This window comes from Armigeres subalbatus, chromosome 3 (assembly GCF_024139115.2).
Source record: "Armigeres subalbatus isolate Guangzhou_Male chromosome 3, GZ_Asu_2, whole genome shotgun sequence".
Taxonomy (NCBI): domain Eukaryota; kingdom Metazoa; phylum Arthropoda; class Insecta; order Diptera; family Culicidae; genus Armigeres; species Armigeres subalbatus.
Genome location: NC_085141.1, coordinates 411131520 through 411152145, shown reverse-complemented (window position 1 = coordinate 411152145; position 20626 = coordinate 411131520). Strand labels below are relative to the sequence as shown.

Here is a 20626-nt window from a genome sequence, read left to right as displayed (position 1 = left end):
TGAGAAGTGATGCGTTTATTTATCATCTTCAAATATCAATAAATAGCACACACAAACACACGACCTATATTTCTTGACGTCACTACACTGTGTCTAATTCCAGTCGGCTCTACACGCTTGATTTATACTTTATTCTTAGTAACAAAATGTCCTTCCCTTGATCGAGATATCGTTGGCACCGATATGATTCATACTCTATTCTAACTTCCATCAGAGGAACAAATAACCTTATCTCATTTGCACTCTTTTTTTCATACGCACCAGTCTCACCTTATAAACTACGATCCGATCTTCTCTATTGCGCATCACCTACTACCGCCACCATTCCTACTGTCTATCCTTAGCGTTAGGGGTGCGTCCTCCTGGGCTCCGTCGTCATCAAAGTGAGTGATTGCTTCATCGGCGTGCTCTTGGGCAGCATGGTTCTCAATTTGTCGATGCGTGTTTAACCGCCGCAGCTCGGACTTAATGAGCGTGATGACATTTGCATCTATTATCAAAAATGCCGCAAAAATCTGCAAGCGAAAGTCATTAGTTGGATCTTGTTTTAACCAAAGCAAAAATTCAATCTTACTATGTTTCCGAATAAGTCGCCAACCATTTGCTGAATACCGGATATGAACAAAGTGATGACGATTCCGAATACTTGAGTCGAGATGTTCATGATGCCTGAAACTGGTCCGTCCGGTTCAGGAAAGGTCAGCTCCGCTGCAAACTCATACCCGATTGGTTGAAATCCTGTCATGAAGAAGCTATGCAGACGATTGTAAAAATGAGTTTTTTTTTATTTTCACAAAAATGAAGTCAATATTTACCCAAGAAATACCGATGCCACCGAAACGAGCTTTTTTGATCGTGTTTCCAGAGCAAGTGAAAAGATAAATAAAGTCAGCGCCGATAAGCGACAGGCCCATATAGCAGTCGCTTTGTATTTGTGCATGCTATCCAGGAGATAGCCGAACACCATCGATCCCAGTAAGCCCAACAGGATCAGCGCCAAACCGATTCGGCCGGCATCGGCCTCGCCATTTGGAAAATAATTTAGGACAATTTGGTTCAGCAGCGTAGAAAATGCGTTGAATATTCCGCAGTTGATTCCGTAAGCAACCACCAAAATTAAGTAGTTGTCATTTTGCATCAATCGAATCACTGATGGCCAATAGTCTCGCATCCTCGGTTTCATCGTTCGCTGAAGAGCTTGCACGTGACTAGGCGCGAACTGAGGAGCCGACTTGAACACCGCAATCACCATACACGCGATCATTGTTGATATCCCTGCCACTGCCATAAGGAAGATTTTTAGATTCACACCCACTTCGGCAAAATCTTCGCTAGATCGAATCACGATGGGAGCGAAAAAAAATCCTATAGCTATACCAAGCTGCCCCGCAAACACTCCGAAAGCGCACACCGAGGACGCCTCGTCGGGCGAGAACCACGATGACGCCAATCTGGACGGTATGCTCATCAGAAACACCTGCGAAAATGCTGTCACCGTTTGACCCAGCATTACCATCTGGAACTGATTGCGACCAACGGAGAACACTTTGATCCACGCTCCAATGGCGGTCCCCACCGAGCCTATGACGGCAGTTTGCCTCAGATTTCGTACATCCATGATGTAAGTAATAGGAAACACACATACTATGTACACCACCATGAAAACCATAGACGTCCAATCGACCCACGCAGATGGCACCCCGTAGTACTTTTGAATAACGTTCGACACAATACTGTACTGTATCCACTGCACTTGGGAGATCGCAATGCTCAACATCCCCAGGGCCAGCAGAACCCATCTGCGCCTGTACAACTGAATTTGCACCGAAGTGAAACTGTAGTTCTCCGGTATTGTTATCGTAGATTGTGACAGGCTGCGCGAGATCGCTTGATACGTTGAAGTTTTCTGAATATGCGAGTGGACGAGAATGGCCTCGTATTCGATGGATTTCGGTTCCTCCAACACTTTTTGCGGATGCAGCCCATTGTGCAATAGCGGGACGCACAGATAGTTCCGATTCTGGCTAGGAATGATCGACGTCGACAGCGATTTCTTCCGGTCCAAATTACTTGCAATTTTCAGCGACTGCACCAAGAGACTCCTCTCGTGAAACATCTTTTCGTTCTTCATCGCGAAGCAACTCCGTCGGAACCAGCGGGATCGATCCGCGAACGACAACGACCCCACTTCGACCGTGTTAACTCACACGAGTTGCCGAATAGCAACTGATCTGTCTGAAATGCATCTGGCTTCTGGTGCGGCTGAGTTGTGCAGAACGATGCTCAAGATGGGAATCTGATAAACCCTGCCTGTTTGGGTAGCTTATCTGCAAAAACTGTACGGTTTGCTATGTGGCTGGCAGTGAATGCATTACCCCAACGCGGCTCGTCTCTCTGAGCCAAGATTCTGTCAGGCTACCTCCGGCACTGATGGTGGTGGTAGCAACGGTGATGACGATGCGATGGGGACATGTTTGCTCGCTGAACATCAGATAAGGAGAAATTAGCCTGCCTGGTGTGATACAAAAGGGTAGATTTTTCAGACAGACAGAAGCCCTTCGTTCGTGATAAGAAAGTGGGTAAGAAGGAATGTTGGCTGAGCGTGTACCTGGAAGGATTAGATAGCGCAGAGTAATTTGCCTGTTCTCTCATTAACTAGAAACGGTGATATTCATACATTGTTGACTCTTGATAGGAGCAGAAGGGATCGACTGTTCAGCGTGCAGGAACGTGTGTGAGATGAATAATTACGATGAATTAGGCAATGTCATCTTCGAATACTGGCGTTCAAATTGGGCTGGTTTAAGCGCGGAAGCTCAAAGCATGTGAATAAGCTTATGTGCTTACTACGAATAGTAAATCAGAGCAAATATACTGGAGCCACGTCAAATAATGGTTCTTATTTGCCTTGATTAGATGTACTCGACGCAAAACAAATATTATGGCAAATGTTAAAAAGCAAAACGACTTATTTTTTTTACAATTTCAGAGAAACTTGTTTTGTGGAAATTTGCATCTTTGTGTTCATGGAGAACGTACCATGTAGGATATTAATTTCATTATTAAAATCTGCAAAAAATGCAAAAATAAGAAACGAAGCAATTTCTAGGCCAATTCTTTGTTTTTGATTGTTATCGATATTTGTATAGTTAGGTACATAAATTATGGTTTAGAAAAATTAGTCTTTAGTAAAAAAAATAATCGCAAGTGAAAAAAAACTTTTTTGATTTTAAAACAAACGGCATATTTTTGGAAACCACACCATTCCAATACCAACCATTTCATCGAAAAGGCTAAGGGAAGCTTATTGAGCCGGGAGGATGGCTTAGTCGTCGTTGCTAGCCCGGTACGGTAGGCAGTCGCGAGAAACGCGGCTTCACAGCAGCGTGCTCGACAAGCCCGAAGTTGGAAAAGTCATGGTGCTCACGCCAAAATTTCGGAGGCACAGAAAATCTAAAGCATTGCGGTAATTTGAATGCATTGCAGCAGTTCCTAAAAATCGTTGTTTTTTCAATAACTCTGGAACGCAATGGGCGATCGGGCCAATTTTAAATATAAAAAAATTAGGTCGCATTCCACATCGATTGCAACTTGTACTTGCTAAGTACCACATTTAAGTTTCCCGGCCTAATTGCCTACCTTCATTAGAGTAAAATCAGCAGTGATTCAAATCGTTCAGGGCTGTCAGTTTGAATAATCTGAAACATATATTTTTCCAGCAGCTGTTATAGATTCATTTTTTGTACCAGTCAACTGTCAAAAAAATAAAACTGGTATAACGCTCAGTTCTATTTTCTGCAGATTTGAACCACGATTGAATTACGAGATTTAAATATTTTTCAATTGTTTTGGTGTAAGAATGCGCCATTTCATCTACGGATCAATCTACTTTGCAATTACGGCGCCTTTCTTGGCAGCAACATGATTTCAATTAATTGAAAATTTGAAAAATGTGAATAGAACGCTGCTGGGGAAAGAACAAACTTGCCTATTTTGCTTAGGCTGACCATACGTACCGTATTTAACGGGACAGTACCGTTTTTCAGCCCTTTTAGTACTGTCCCGTCGTAATCTGAAAAATCCTCAATTTGTCCCGTTTTTCATAGAGTCCTAAAATTTTATTTAAACGATACAAAACACAACGAAAGAGGATGAAACCTAGCAAAAAAATATGAGTTTTTAAAACCTTTAATGATTTAAAAATATCATGAAAACAGTGTAAATTAACAAATCACGAAGTTTGTATGCGGATCTCGGTCCCAAATGTTATCAAAGCGGCGGGATTTACGGGAACTTGTCTTGGAAATTGAAAGTCTTAGCCTCATTGAATATAGGAGATCTGCTCCTGGACTTTATCTCATTGCTCCAATGTTCATCCTATCAAAAACAAAGTAATGGAAAAGTATTTGATTTGTTTATTATTTTTTTGATTTTTTCAGCAGTGAGCACACATGTTGACAAAAAGATGCGATGGAGATCGGAACAGTTCCCGCGGGAAAATTCGGGGGAAAATTTCTCCGAACTGTAAACCAGCCGTAAAATATTACTACCTCGGGAACTTGTCCAAAGATTTTGTTTCCGTGTTATTGCAAAGGGGCGGAACAATTGGCTTAGCCTTAGCCCTAAAAAATAGCCCCCCCTAGCATTTGAAAAGTTAGTTAGCAGCGATATCAATTTTCAACATAGAGCATAATGAATTACTGAAAAAGTTTGAAGACAAAAGAGTTATCTCCCATATTCGCCCTATCATAATGAAATGAGTGGAAGACAAATGAGCTTGTTTCTCATTTCTGAGAAAGATTCTTGTGTGGCAGTGAAATTGCACTTGGTGATAATAATAGAAAGGCAATATCTAATTATTTTGAAAGCTCGATATGAACAACAACGAAGATCCACCAAGATATCAATCAAAGCAATCATGGTATTTTGCCAGCAGTCAAAGACATGTGGTCAACCACAAGAACTGGAGTGACAGTTTATCAGCAGACTTACGCATCCAATTTCCATCCGCATTCGAGAAGCATTTTCATCAAAATCTGAGAAAAATCCCCATCAGAATCCAAGAAGAATTCTCATTGGAATCTCTAAAGAATTCCTTTCAGAATCGTCGAAGTACTCCGACTGGAATCCAGAAGAATTTACACTGGATTCTTTTCGGTATCGTTGAGGGATACCCTTAGGACCCACAGATTATAATCCATGGAGGATTTGCTTGAGAATCTCTCGTTGCTCTGAATCGTTCGAAGATTTGTTTCGGAATTATTTGACAGTTTATTTTGACAGTCAGACGATTTGCTTCGGAATCCCTTGAATATTTAAATCAGAGTCTCTCGACGTTTTGCCTCGAAATCCCTCAACGATTTGCTTGTTCATCCCTGGAGGATTCCCTACGGAATCACTGGAGGGTTCTTTACGGAATCTCTGGAGGATTAATCCGGGGTCCATCGACGATTTGCTTCGAGATAACTCGACAGATGGCTTCGGAATTCTTGGACGTTGGAATTCCTGGAGGATTTCCGACGGAATCTCTGGAATATTCCCGTCGACATCCCGGGAGGATTTGGAATCCCTGGAACATTCCCTTCGGACTCCTTGGAACATTCCTGTTTGAATCCCTGGTAGATTGCCTTCAGAATCCCTGGAGGTTCCCTTCGGTATGCTTGGAGAATTCTCGTCGAAATCTCTGGAGATTCCCGTCGGAATCACTAAAGGATTGTCATCGGAATCCTTTGAGGATTTCCGTCGAAATCCCTGAAGGAATATTGCATTAACCACACGCTATCAATTTGAGTCGTAGCAATCATCGGAAGGTAAGCAAACACGATTCTATACTGTGGGAAACACGTGCTTGAGAGTATATGGATGAGTTTGATTGATAAACAATTGCCTTTAGGTGGTTGGACCGGATTTATCACATTACCATTAAGATATGTAACTAAATGAGGTGGTAAAAATGTTCGAAACTTTTTGAAAAAAAGCTCAAAACAGAAAAAATAGAGGCAAGGCGGAGCTAGTTACGCCAATGGGCGGGACTGACGGAATGTCGACACAGAAAATCCACATCCCGGTCCCTTCTAAAACACACCAACATTTTCCCGAGGTGTGAGGCTACCTTTACTATGCAGGATTTTTTTTTTAATTTTCGCGTTGAAATCCCACGAATTCCGCCTTTTTGGAAATACATGGGAACAAAATCAGTTGAAGATATTTCTGAGAAGTGACCCTTATTTCAATCATTTGAATCAATGTCGATTGAGAGATACTGTAAAGTGATTAAATTTGGTACTTATACTCATGTGCCACCCGTTTGCATGGAATTACATAAAATATCGCATGGAAAGGGATTTGGCACGAGAAATCAATAATCCTACTACCCCAATAAACCATTGCGTACTTTGCATTTGTCTTTTTACGTTGGTTTTCGTAAAACTACTTTGGAATTTAAACCACATATTGTCACAAGGTTGTTTCACATGTCCCGTTTTTCCTCGAAATAATCTGGTCAGCCTAATTTTGCTCCAGATTCAAACTAGAATAGTAGTCGAAAATTTAGAATGAAACTGAATCACTACTGGTTTCATTCTACATAATTGTTACCCAAATGCCATAGGGAGCATCCACAAATTATATAACGCTAAGAGGGGGGAGGGTGGTTGCCCGAAGTGTGACAATCCTTACAAAAATGTTCAATGTTCATCCAAAAAGTGTGACATAGGGGGGAGGGGGTTGAAAATGGCCAATTTTTGCGTTACGTAATTAATGGATCTTCCCTAACTCGCGAACGAATGGACCGATTTGCGAGATTTCCTCACTAATCGATTCGTCTCGGGATCAGTTGTTTTTACATATACAGAAAGTTAATGTATTTGACGGGGAAATTAAGAAAAAAGCAACGTTTTTTTTTTCAAAATGCCTACAATGTTTTAAAGAAATCCATCTGCTCGAATTGAAATCGATCTAGAGTGCCACGCTGCAATCTAACAAACGATTGACAGTTAAATACAAAAGCACGAGCGAGATCGAGCCGGTTCTCCTATAACACCTCTTTATAAATTTAGAACAATAGAGATAAAAAGTTATAGGGGAAATGACGGCTTCGGCAGGTTGTTCAGTTGTCAGGGGATTTTCTATAACTAGTTATACAGTAGACGTTCGATAACTGCCATGTGTTTCAACTGCAATTCGATGGTTGCAACAGTTTTGCAGTTATCGGACAGTTAAACTTCAAACTGATGTCAGACTCAATGACAGCTGCATTGCGCTGCACATTTAGATGCACTTTTATTGCATCTGATGTCGATTGACAACCGTTTGACGTCTAAAATGCGTTGCAGTTATCGAACGGAATTCGATAACTGAAAAGTAAAAATTTTGCAGTTATCGAACGGCTACTGTACTTAAATTTGACCTAAAAATTCTTTGCATATCAAAGAATATTGTGGCCAATTTTCATTAAATTTGATCATCAAAAAACCCCCTGACAATAATAGAAGAAAACAAAACCTGCCAAAGCCGTAATTTCCCCTACAAAATAATCTTTCGCTGAAGTTAAATGAGAAGAGCGAAATTAGACCAGAAAATCTTTGATCTTTGATCAAAGACATCTTTGGTAAAATAGCTTTGAAATTAAGATAAATCTGTAAATTGGGTTAACACTGAACTGAACCCATCGTCCGCTCTCCGTAATTTCCGATCAAAAGCGAAGCGCGTGCATGGAACACGGGTCTTTTTATGCATAGAGAAAATGAAGCGATGAGCTAAAAAAACATTTTTTTTTCAAAAAATTTGTGTTTTTTTTTCTAATTTGATTTGCAATACTTTTATCTACATAGCAAGTGTTTGGCCACATGGCTATTCAGCTTTGATTGTTTGTTTTACTTATTTAGAAGGAGAATTTTAAAATGTGAATCTAATTTGATATATTTGCTTTTGAAGGCATTGAATAATTTGTAAATTTAAATTTGGTAACCTAACTATTATGTAGGTACATTAATATTTGCAATACAAAAATTTGATAGCTTAATTTGCTATCAGCATCCTAATGGTCGCCTGGTCCGAATGTAAGCAATGGGAGAAGGATGGATCATCCTCAGGAACTTGTTTTGCACTCGTTGGAGTTTCAGATGATGAGTTTTAGTGCAGCTCTCCAAGTCCGGGATGCCGCATTCGATCACAGGGAGGATGATCAACGGGTACAGTAGTTCCAATAAAACGTTACACTTCGTCACCGTCTTATCAACCTGTTGCCTGAAAATAAGCTTGATGTTGAGGGTCAAGCCAAGGTAGTCGACCTCATTGGACCATTCCACAGTCGTGCCATTGAGGATGATTTTACAGTCCCCAGGCGGCAGTATCGGCAGACTTAAGTACTGAATCACTTTTTCGAATAGCTTGGATAACCCTGAGAGAATGCTGATGGAACAATAGCGGGAATGACTTTCGAAGATTTCCAGAACTATGGGAAGTAGCTGAGCAGCTCTAGGCACGGCAAATGCTGGGTAAAGCGTACCATTGGTACTTCGCGTACCTGAAGAAATAAAATAGACCCCATCTCGCGGTCCTGCAAATCTTACTGGGCGTCTGTTCTCCATGTCAAGATCGGCTCACAACAGCATCTGTGCTCCATGTTAGGGGCGGCTGATCATCGTCCGAGTGCCAGCGAGGGACTCTAAGTAAAACTGTACACCATGGTCCACCGAAAATAAGGAGGAATGGTGCTCCGGGAATTTAGGGGGTTTGGTGTCAGACCCTGCAAGCCAGCCTTAAAAAAACATACGCAACCAACAATCAACAAGAGAGTACGGACCGGAACCATCGACGAAGACCACCGCGACGAAAAGGGACTAGCGATTGGAAACTCGGTTCGTGGAACTGCAAATCTCTCAACTTCATCGGGAGCACACGCATACTCGCCAATGTGCTCAAGGATCGTGAATTCGACATCGTAGCGCTGCAGGAGGTTTGTTGGAAGGGATCAATGGTGCGAACGTTTAGAGGTAATCATACCATCTACCAGAGCTGCGGCAACGCACACGAGTTGGGAACAGCTTTCATAGTGATGGGCGATATGCAAAGACGCGTGATCGGGTGGTGGCCGATCAATGAGAGAATGTGCTGGATCAAAAACCGGTTCTTCAACATCAGAATAAGGACGTATTCTACGCGCAGCTGGAACGTGAGTACGACAGCTTCCCAAGCCACGAAGTCGAAATCATCATAGGAGATTTGAACGCTCAGGTTGGCCAAGAGGAGGAGTTTATACCGACTATTGGGAAGTTAAGCGCTCACCGGCTGACGAACGAAAACGGCCTACGACTAATTGATTTCGCCGCCTTCAAGAATATGGTCATTCGCAGCACCTACTTCCAACCCAGCCTCCCGTATCGGTACACCTGGAGATCATCACTGCAGACAGAATCACAAATCGACCACGTTCTGATTGATGGACGGCGCTTCTCCGACATTATCGACGCCAGGACATATCGTGGCGCTAACATCAACTCTGACCACTATCTGGTGATGGTTAAACTGCGCTCAAAACTATCCGTCATCAACAATGTTCGGTACCGACGACCGCCGCGGTATGACCTAGAGCGACTGAAGCAACCGGATGTCGCCACTGCATATGCGCAGTATCTCGAGGCAGCGTTGCCGGAAGAGGGTGAGCTCGATAGGGCCCCTCTTGAAGACTGCTGGAATACAGTCAAATCAGCCATTAACGACGCAGCGGAGAATAGCGTCGGGTATGTGGGACGAAGTCGACGTAACGATTGGTTCGACGAAGAGTGCAGACAGATTCTGGAGGAGCAGGACGCAGCGTGAAACGTTATAGACGGAAGCGGAGACAGCAGACCCGCCTTTTTCAGGAGAAGAAACGCCGCCTGGAAGAAGCGGAGTGCGAGGAGATGGAACAGCAAGACCAATAAAGCAGCTGGTAAGGATGGTATCGGAGCTGAGCTCATCAAGATGGGCCCGGAAAAGCTAGCCACTTGCCTGCACAAACTGATAGTCAGAATCTGGGAAACTGAACAGCTACTGGAGGAGTGGAAGGAAGGGGTTATATGCCCCATCTACAAGAAAGGCGACAAGCTGGAGTGTGAGAACTTTGGAGCGATCACCATCCTTAATGCCGCCTACAAAGTGATATCCCAGATCATCTTCCGACGTCTGTCACCATTAGTGAATGAGTTCGTGGGAAATTGTCAAGCCGGATTCGTTGACGGCCGCTCGACAACGGACCAGATCTTTACTGTACGGCAAATCCTTCAAAAATGCCCTGAATGCCAAGTCCCAACGCACACCATGTGTTCATTGATTTCAAGGCGGCATACGACAATATAGACCGCGTAGAGCTATGGGAAATTATGGACGAGAACAGCTTCCCTGGGAAGCTTACCAGACTGATCAACGCAACGGTGGATGGTGTGCAAAACTGTGTGATGATTTCGGGCGAACCCTCCAGTTCGTTCGAATCGCGCCAGGGACTAAGACATTGCGCTAAAAGGTGTCATACGGAGAGCTGGGTGTAACAGCCGGGGTACGAATTTTAACAGATCCAGTCAATTTATTTGTTTCGCGGATGATATGGACATTGTCGGCTGAACATTTGCAAAGGTATTCCCGCATGAAACGTGAAACAACAAAAGTTGGACTGGTGGTGAATGCGTCAAAGACAAAGTACATGCTTGTGCTTGTGGGCGGAGCCGAGCGTGACAGGGCCCACCTGGGAAGCAGTGTTGCGATAGACAGGGATACCTTCGAGGTGGTCGAGGAATTTGTCTACCTTGGATCCTTGCTAACGGCTGATAACAATGTTAGTCGTGAAATACGAAGGCGCATCATCTGTGGAAGTCGGGCCTACTACGGGCTCCAGAAGAAACTGCGGTCAAAAAAGATTCGCCACCGCACCAAATGTTTCATGTACAAGACGCGAATTGTTTATTGTTTATTGTTGTTATAATGATCATCAGACATTGTATGTTTGTCTTAATGAATCTTAACTCTAAAAACCTAAATTCTACGATCACTTTGTCAATCGAAGTCAAAATTGGAATACGTCTCGTTGAATACGATCATCATTGATCGAATTGGTTCATTCAGGTCGTAGTCATGGTGTCGTCGAGGCAAACGGAAGAAAGCACTAGAACGGAACGTATACGAACGTAAAGCACTACATTGATGTCCATTAGCGCCAAAATATTGGGGGCATCCGCTTCTCCAACCAGAACTTTGACAACAAAAATCGCTTTCGCGTTTCTCCTACGCTGTCTTAGAGTTTCGATGCCAATCAATTGACATCTGGCTGCATACGGTGGAAGGTGCGATGGGTTATTCCAGGGCAGAAAACGTAGGGCGGATCTTATGAATTTTCGTTGCACCGATTCAAATCTTTCGATCATTGTTGCTTGATACGGATCCCATACCAACGAAGCTGTTTCCAGGATAGGACGGACCAACGCAACGTATAATGACTTCAACGTATATGGGTCACGAAATTCTTTAGTGATTTTAGACACAAACCCAAGTTGACGACGAGCTCGCTTGATTACTTCTTCTTGGTGTTCTTTGAACGTCAACTCGGCATCCAGAACAACTCCAAGATCTCGAACAGCAAAAGCACGGTTTAGCGGTTCATCACCGATTACGTAGTTGTATATGATCGGGCACTTCTTGCGATGGAAACTTATGATGGAACATTTTGGCACGCTCAAAGTCATGTGATTGGCTCGACACCAGACGAGAAGCCGATCTAAGAGCTCCTGCAGCTTGATGCTTTCCGACGGTTGATCGATTACAACATATATTTTCATGTCGTCAGCATATAAAATGCAGTAGCCTTCACCAATGTACATGACTACATCGTTGAAAAAGAGGGAGAAAAGCAACGGCCCAAGATTGCTTCAATGTGGTACGCCAGACCCGTTTGTGAACCAATCCGAAACAGATGAGCCTATTTTTACAGCCAGTTTTCTATCACACAGTTAGGATCAGAACCAACAAACAAGCCGAGAAGAAAAGCCCATTTTTTCGAGTTTTGCTAAAAGCAGCTTTCAGATCGGTGTACACGGAATCAATCTGCTTTCCTCGACCAATATTCCGCAAGCAAAGCGAAGAGAATTCAACTAGATTGGTGGTAACTTCGCCCCGGGAAAAAAAACATGTTGTTTTGTGCTGATGTAGTGCCTCACGCGGGAGAATGTGTAGCTCGAGACGATGATTTCCATTAGCTTCGAGCACGCGCATAAGGATGTAATTCCTCGATAATGTTTTATGTCATCTTTAGCATCTTTTTTGTGCACCGGAAACATGAATGATTTTTTCCATAGAGTTGGAAAACAAGATTGTCGCAACGATAAATTGAGAATGTGTTGAAGAGGCGCTATCAAATTGACCGAGCATTTCTTAAGAATACTGGCAGGCACTCCATCCGGACCTGGTCGGAATGGCATTTTTAATTTAGACAGTCCAAGCAACAGGTCTTCAGCAGTGGTAGTGAATGTATCTGCGTCTATAATCTCACTCGGGACGGAACTCAGTGCAGCCATTGATTCACTGGTAGCTAGTGGACTGTCGAAAACCGAAGCGAAGAATTCAGCAAACAGCGAGCATTTTTCAGCACATGTCCTTGCAGCACGATGATCCAGATGCATAGCAGAAGGTAGTCCTGTATCCTTTCGCTTGGAATTAACAAAATTCCAGAACTGCTTAGGGTTGCGCTTCAGATTGCGTTCAATTTTTCTTGCGTATCGACGATAGAGCTTGTTATTCAACGATTTGTAACGATAACTGCAGATTTTATAGGTCTTTTTGTTTGACGCTGATCGGAGGGTCCGATATGTACGATGAGCCGCATTTCGCTTTCTCTTGAGGTTTCTGAGTTCACTGTTAGACCACGGTGGTTTCACAGATGGACGTTGCAAAGGTATATAATCGCCGAACACGCATCGTAATTTGCCCTTTTATAATCGAAAGAAGCGAAGTCTAATTCGTCGTCAGGGTTCATAATCTCAGTAGAATTAAAGCAGTCTTTGATAAGCAGACAAAAAGGCGGATGAGCCGGATCGGCTGGTACCAATGGATCAACGATGTCTTCCAAAATGAAAAGACCATCTAATGCTTGGTTGACAAGGATAAGATCGAGCGTATTGCCAGCGTAGTTTCTACCATTATTGATTTGTTCAAAACCAGATGAATACATGCCATCTAAGAAGATTGTACATGATCGGGATAAAGAGGAACCAGAGCTGTCAATGTGACAATACGGAGGGTTTGTCGCTATCCACCGTATGCCAGGTAGATTGTAGTCTCCAAATATGGCTATTTTATCGCCTTCGTTAATCCCCATAGCTATCTCTTCTACACAGTTGATATGACGCTGCATAACTAAATAATCCCCGGACTTGTCAGGGGGGATATAGATCCCTCCGATAATCAGTGAGTGGCAACTAAGTTTAACAGAGGTCCAAATGTGTTCTATAGAGTGATCTGTAACTGCCAACATCGACGATGGCAATCGATTATGAACGGCAATAAGCACTCCCCCAGCCCGTTTTTTCCTACTGGTGAGCGCGTTTCGGTCACATCGATAGACAGTATACCTCTCGTCAAACAGCATCCTGGATTCAATACACCCGGTTCTTTTTCTACACGGGTGGGTTTTAGTTGATTACGACCTTTAGTGTTGATGAAACAATGAGTTAACCCCATAAAAAAATTCACAAAAATCAAAGAAAATTCAGGTGGTATTTAAAAAGCTGTGAAAAATCAGGTTAACCAGGAAATTGAAGAATACCAACCGTGTAAAAAAATATTGGGTGTAATACTGTCCAGCCACGTTTCAGTTAGAACAACTATGTCGTAGGATGACGCGCTTATGGCAGTGAAAAAGTCGTCCAGTAATAAGACCGGTTGTCCTCTACGGACATGAAACATGGACAATGCTCGAGTGGGACTCGGAGTATTTGAGAGACGGGTGCTTAGGACCATCTTTGGCGGTGTGCAAGAAGACGGTATGTGGCGGCAAAGAATGAACCACGAGCTCGCCCAGTTCTACAGCGAACCCAGTATCCCGAAGGTAGCTAAAGCCGGAAGGGTACGATGGGCAGGGCATGTTGCAAGAATGCCGGACAGCAACCCTGCAAAGGTGGTGTTCACTTCCGATCCTATGCATGTACGAGACGGGGACTCACAGGGTGTGACAGAGCATGTAGGGTGTGCTAGAGGGTGCGATAGAGCGAGCACCCAAGTAAGACTCGCATGGAACGGGTGCATGTGTGAGCGAGAATGAGCGAGTACGTTAAGAGCCAGTTCGCGAGAAGCGCGACCCCCTTTCTAAGGGAGGTTACAACGATGTTCCCCGATTTGGATGAAATTTTCAGGGTTTGTTCATATATGTAAGAGAAGGCATTTTGCAAATTTTCAGATTTTTTCATTGAAGGGAAGTGGGGGAAATCGGCCCTTCAAAAACTATTGTTCAAAAATCGCCAAAACCAAAAAAATGCAATAACTTTGGCAATGGGTGACCGATTTTGTTTAAATTTTACACGCTTTTTCTACTCAATTAGTACTTTATACCAAGTGGTTAATAGGGTTATAAAATTGTTTACTTTAGGAGAAAATTGACTTTTTCGATAAAAAAATGTCGTTTTTCCAAAGGGAATATTTTTCACCAACAGATCTAGGATAAAAAACTAAACCCGTAAGGCAATTAAGGAACTAAAGAGCTTTCATCTCATATATAATGTAGAAGCGCTTACTCAAGAATTTTTAAGAAAATCGTAATTTTCTGCAACACTGTTTATTCTTTAGGAAGTTCGCACAAATTTCGACCCTACTTATGTTTATGTTTTCCGATCTGGTGAAAACTGTCCAAACTTTTTTTGTCTAAGTTGAAATTAAAGATCAGAATTTTCTATTAGGGGAGTGTAGGGTAAAATAGTCCTTTAAAAATAAATGTCAAAAAATACATCAATTTTTTATGTGAGTTCTAGCAGAAAATACATAAGTTTAAAAAAACTGTTTCTTCTTCCTTTCAATTCATCTATATTTTTCGTCTCAATAGATACGTATACCCTTCGCTGATCTATATTAAATAGTAAACTATTTGCAGAACAATGTTCAACAGAAGTAAAATAGAACCAAAGTAAGTGCCTTAAACATTAGCACGTCTTTCGCAAACTGAAACAAAAATGAACGAATTCGGCGAACGTGCTTGTTGATATTTTTTTGAATAAGCTACAATTAATATGGGTACCGGTAGTGATGTTGCTTTTACATCTATGCGAAAAACACAATTATTCTTAACGACAAATGAGCAATTTCAGTAAATTGGGTAAAATAGCCTTGTAAAAATAAAATGTCAAAAATTCATAAATTTGTATATGTGAGCTCAAGCAGAATACAGATAAAACTTATTGGAATTTATTTCAGTGCGCCGACTTAAGAACAATCAATCAAATTATGAGTTTCTGCACATTGCACTGTTTGTTTGCAAGCCAGTTTGTGAGAATCGCAACTCCATTTTATCGATGTTTCAGCATCTGGCTGAAACTTACAAGGTTTATTTCTATATGTAGATGAAACTATTTGACAAAATATCGGGATGGGGAGAGAAGGGTAAAATAGATCTCCAAATATAAATAATGTTACGAAACAAGATAATCGTAACCACACTTCTTAGATTTGATTATTCCGACTCAACTGGCAACTAATCTAGTGATTTTTGCTTCGAAATTCTTCCAAGCTTAGTATTTTTATGGTTTTTTATCTGTCAACAAATAAATCCTTCACAATCTCTCAATCTCAAAAAATAACGTGAACTGGTCAACTAGTCATGTCATTTCTATAATATTCCGGCGGAGGTATTGTAAACTTAGCGCCGTCTTAAACTCCCGTTCAAAAATATTGTTCCACCAAAATATATTCCCACCAGTTCCTCCGTGATGACGTCTTAATTGCAAGAACGATGCATGGTTCTAGCATGAGTTCTAGCAGAAAATACATAAGTTTAAAAAAACTGTTTTTTCTTCCTTTCAATTCATCTATATTTTTCGTCTCAATAGATACGTATATCCTTCGCTGATCTATATTAGATAGCAAACTATTTGCAGAACAATTTTCAACAGAAGTAAAATAGGACCAAAATAAGTGCCTTGTTGATATTTTTTGAAAAAGCTACAATTACTGTGGGTACCGGTACTGATGTTGCTTTTACAGCTATGCGAAAAAAAAAATTCTTAACGGCAAATGAGCAATTTCGTAGCGTTTAAACATAGCTTGTTGGTGGAGCTGCTTCTCAGATTATATTTTTCTTTTGTATGTACCTACTTGCATCTGGTTACCATAAGGTATTTTATGAGACGTTTCACGGTGGCCCGATTGTCGTCAACCGTCGTTGCATGACGCGTTGGCACGCCATTTCCACCAGCCGATTCCAACTGGCCGGATACACCGGCTGAAGCCACTCGGACGAAGCTTCCCATGACGTCCATCTTCGTCTACTTCTCTGACCAAACTGACAAGACAAGTTTGAACGACTATCCACAGTTCTCTCGGTTTCCCTTTAAAACACACTCACACATCCACACATCATAACTGGACTCATCGCCTTCTACATATCTCTTTCGCTTTCGTTGAAATTAGTATCTGTGTAATGACGAACGATACTATCGGTTAAACCGTTTCACCAGTAGCCTGTTTCCCGCCATAAATATGCTGCGTGGTTTTCTTTCGAATTCTACAGGGGTGGAACATGATTTCGAATAGGGTTCTTTAACTTAAATAATTAATATAATAATTTGAGCATTTTCAATTTTATTTGTCCTCTCTGCTATGATCCCTACAATCCTTATCTCCCCCACTCTCCCTCGCGTCAATCACTGAAAAATGTTGTACAGAATCATATCTTTAAACTTACTAGGCTGTCGTGTCTCTCTTACTGGCCTGACATTAGAATTTTCAGTTTCCCCATCTTCAAAAGCTATGCCTGTTGTTTCCTCACATACTCCGTCGCTGCTGTCTATGTTGGGGGTTACGATTGCTCGTTTGGCATCTCCGACATTTCTCGCGCAAACTACACCTTGGTCGCTTCTTACCACTAGTTTTGAACCTTCTCTCGCAATAATGGTATATTTCTCCGCGCCAAACGAAGGATCAGACTTCATGCGCTTGGTTCGAGACAGAACAACCCTATCACCAATAGCCAAATCCGACTGTTTAGCTGCTCTTTCGCAATCAGCATATTTCTTGCTATCCAATTTCGAAGTTGCATCTTTTTCTTTAATATCCTCTCTATCCAACTGTTGTTTCAAACGTGAATCCCAGAGACAAGGAAATGTTCCTCTGTACTTCCATCCTGTTAAGAGCTCAAACCTCAAACTCCTAGCCTAGACAGACGTCTTAACTTAAACAGTGTAGAAATCAACATATGGTTTATTAAGTTCGTACGTAAGCCGTATTATTTAGTTTAATTTCGAAGTCCTTTTAAACTGGAAACCTACCTTATTATGACAGTGTACGTATTCCTCCAGAGCCTGCCGCCAATTAACACCCTCAAGTTTTGCAGCAGATAATGCCTTCTTTATTCCAGTATTCTGCCTTTCAACGGCACCATTGCCTTGAGGACTTAGTGGGATGCTTTTATGGATTTTAATGCCTCGATTCTCCCAAGTGCTAATGAATCTTTCGCTTTGAAATGGAGGCCCATTGTCGCTCTGCATGACCATCGGGTATCCCCAATTTACAAAAATGCTGTTCAGAGCTTTGATTGTAGAATCTGCGTCCATATTCTTCATTTCTACCACATGTAGAAACCGTGAATAGGTGTCTACGACTATTAGGAACTCTCCTGAACCGAAAGTGTTGTCGCTAAAGAAATCGATTTGCAGTATCTCCCACGGCCCTCGAGGGAGTATCCTATTTGTGAGTGGGAGTGGCGGGTTCTTCTTGGAGAGTAATAAACACGTCTCACAGCGCTTCACATAAAGTTCCACCTCCTTCGCCATACCAGGCCACCAGAAATACTCGCGGAGTATACGTTTGGTCGATCCTATACCCATATGTCCTTGATGGGCAGATTTAATAGTCAATTCACGCAGAGCTTTTGGAAGCACAACTCGATCATTTTTGAACACGAGATCTCCTAAGGCACGGAGATGCTTTTCTTGTGACTCAAAACGACTGAGTCCGCTTTCCCATTGACCTGTCTCGATACAGTTTCTTACCCTTGTCAGTTCCTCGTCTGTTTCAGAGTGAGCCTCAATGTCGTTCCACGAAATGGCCATTGCTCCGCAGTCTAGGAAGAACAGTAAGTTCCCTTCTTCCTCGTCCGCAGTAGCGTTCTCGAGTGGATAATCATTTCTCACCAATCTCGATAGGGCATCCGCCACGTTCTTTTCACCCGGTATTCGTTTTACGGTAAAGCTGTATGGTAGCAACCGCAAAGCCCAGGATTCTGCTCTAGTTACCGCACGTTTTCCTATTCTATGGAGACCACCGAAAATGAACTCGTTCGCTTCTGAATCGGTCCTTATAATAAACTCCATACTCGTAAGGTAAACGGAGAAACGCTCCACACCCCAGACCATCGCTAACGCCTCTTTTTGAGTCTGTGGGTATTTTTGCTCCGTCGTAGTGAGTGTTCTCGAAGCACATGCGATTACTCGTGGCACCAAATCCTTTGAATATTGGACGAGGACGGCGCCTAAGCCGTATGGCGATGCGTCCACGTAAAGTTCCGTAACGTCATTTCTATTGAAAAACCCGAGAGTCGTGATGGTTTGCCATGCGCTGTGTTTCAAGAATTCAAATTCACTTTCCAAGTCTTCGTTCCAGTAGAATTGAGTGGATTTTGCGAGCTCTCGTAAGCAGCGCGTTTTGTCCGCTCTGTGTGGGATGAATTTTTCAATAAAGTTGACCAGTCCCAAAAAACTCTTTACCTCCGCGATTGTTTCAGGAGTTCGGAAGTTTTTCAAGGCTGCGATCTTTTCGTCCTCGATTTTCCAACCATCAGCGGACACCACAAACCCCAAAAACGTTACAGAAGACTTTCCAAATTCGCATTTTGCCTCGTTTATCCTGACGTTGTGACTTCGCAAACGAATCATAACATTTTCTAAATTTTTGTCGTGCTCTTCTTTAGTTCGGCCAAACACCATGATATCATCCAAGTAATTTACAACGCCATCGCATCCAGCCAGAATTTCCGTCTGCAATACCTCTTGAAAAATATCGGGGGCATTACAAAGCCCGAATGGCAGTCTCCGATATCGGTACATACAATGCCCAGAGAAGAAATTTGTAAGGTGCCTTGATCGTTCTTCCAATTCAACATGGAAGAATGCGTTTGTGAGATCTATCGTGGAGAAGTACTGTGCTCCATGTAGCTCCATTAAGATGGACTCGAAAGTCGGCATTTTGAAAGGAGTTCTGTTAATGCAACGGTTTGGACCTCTGAGATCAATTACAAGACGTATGTCGTCTTTGCCTTTTGGAACTATTAGCATTGAGGAACAAAAAGAACGGTCCATCTCAGGGGTGACTTGCTCAATAATACCGGATGATAATAAACCATCCAGTTTTTGCTTTGTCAGTTCTTTGAACGCATCTGGAATGTAGGTATAAACGCAACGAGCTGGAGGCATGTTTCGATCATATGACAAGGACACAGGCGGGATGTTGAATTTTGGAAATTCTTCCGAATAAGAACTGTCCAATCTAACTTGAGAACAATGAAATTCGTTTGGCTGCCATTCTACAGGAGCTTGGCGAACGGGGAGCTCAATTCCAACAGCTAGAACGCTATGTCGGACCGCTGTATTGAATCCAAGAAGGGACCTTATCTCATCTACTACGTAGAATTTTTCGACAGACATTGGTCTGTCGTCCGTAATGCAGAACTCGGCAGAAAAGTGGGCCACTACCTTTATTTCCCCTTCAGTAGCGTACGCCTTCAAAGGTTTATCTGGGGTGTAACGCAAAGCCAATAGATTAGACGCTGCTTCCGGATCTGCAGTGATTTTTTTGAATGCGGCTTTTGTGATCGTATTTACTTGTGCACCGGAATCAATGAAGAAATCAACAGAAATTCCGGCCACTTCCGCTTTTACCCACGCCTCTTTCTCGTGTTGAATTCTCTCAAAAATTGGATCATGAGTGATACTGGCTACTTTGTTTTCCGAAAAATCATTACTTGCCAACATGACTACTGAGCGGGCAACAGGTCGTGAAGATACCTGCAATTTTGAAATTAGCAATGAAAGGAATAAAGCATGTAAATAAACACTGTTTTCATAAAATTGTATTTTATTGAGAAAAACCAAAACTATAAATTCATTATGTAACAAGAAGGAAAAAAACCCGTAAGAACCTGATTTAAGGAGAGAAACAACATATAACGCTCAGTTTTCAGTTAGTACCTCTGATTCCTTGCTTCCATCCACTGGTTTCTCTACGGCTGCCACTTTTCCGACAGGAGAATCAATTTCTGAACCTTGTCGTTTATTCGGTCTGGGTTGATATTGCTGGCTAGACTTACATCTTCGTGCCAAGTGGCCAGTATTTCCGCATATATGGCAGGTTTTATTGATCGCTGGGCATTGTTCTGCTGGGTGGAAGCTACTGCCGCATC

At 42.3% G+C, this 20626-nt stretch overlaps 2 protein-coding genes across 4 annotated transcripts; both read right to left on the bottom strand.

Moving 5' to 3' along the window:
• On the bottom strand, positions 1 to 2282 carry LOC134227181 (heme transporter FLVCR2-like). Its single transcript, XM_062708496.1, has 3 exons — positions 816 to 2282; positions 575 to 752; positions 1 to 515 (listed from the first exon to the last, which is right to left on the bottom strand). Exons 1-3 carry the CDS (start codon positions 2129 to 2131, stop codon positions 306 to 308), a joined length of 1704 nt encoding a protein of 567 aa, XP_062564480.1. The 5' UTR covers positions 2132 to 2282; the 3' UTR covers positions 1 to 305.
• Positions 2283 to 2348: 66 nt separating this feature from the next.
• On the bottom strand, positions 2349 to 16489 carry LOC134227182 (uncharacterized). 3 transcript variants are annotated; one of them, XM_062708498.1, is made up of 2 exons: positions 16327 to 16489; positions 2349 to 2508 (listed from the first exon to the last, which is right to left on the bottom strand). In XM_062708498.1, the coding sequence occupies exons 1-2, from the start codon at positions 16479 to 16481 to the stop codon at positions 2349 to 2351; spliced, it is 315 nt and encodes a 104-aa protein (XP_062564482.1). In that variant the 5' UTR covers positions 16482 to 16489. The 3 variants fall into 3 exon arrangements, with proteins under 3 accessions (XP_062564482.1, XP_062564483.1, XP_062564481.1); XM_062708499.1 differs by having other exon boundaries at positions 2400 to 2512; XM_062708497.1 differs by having other exon boundaries at positions 2416 to 2608.
• Positions 16490 to 20626: the final 4137 nt, after the last annotated feature.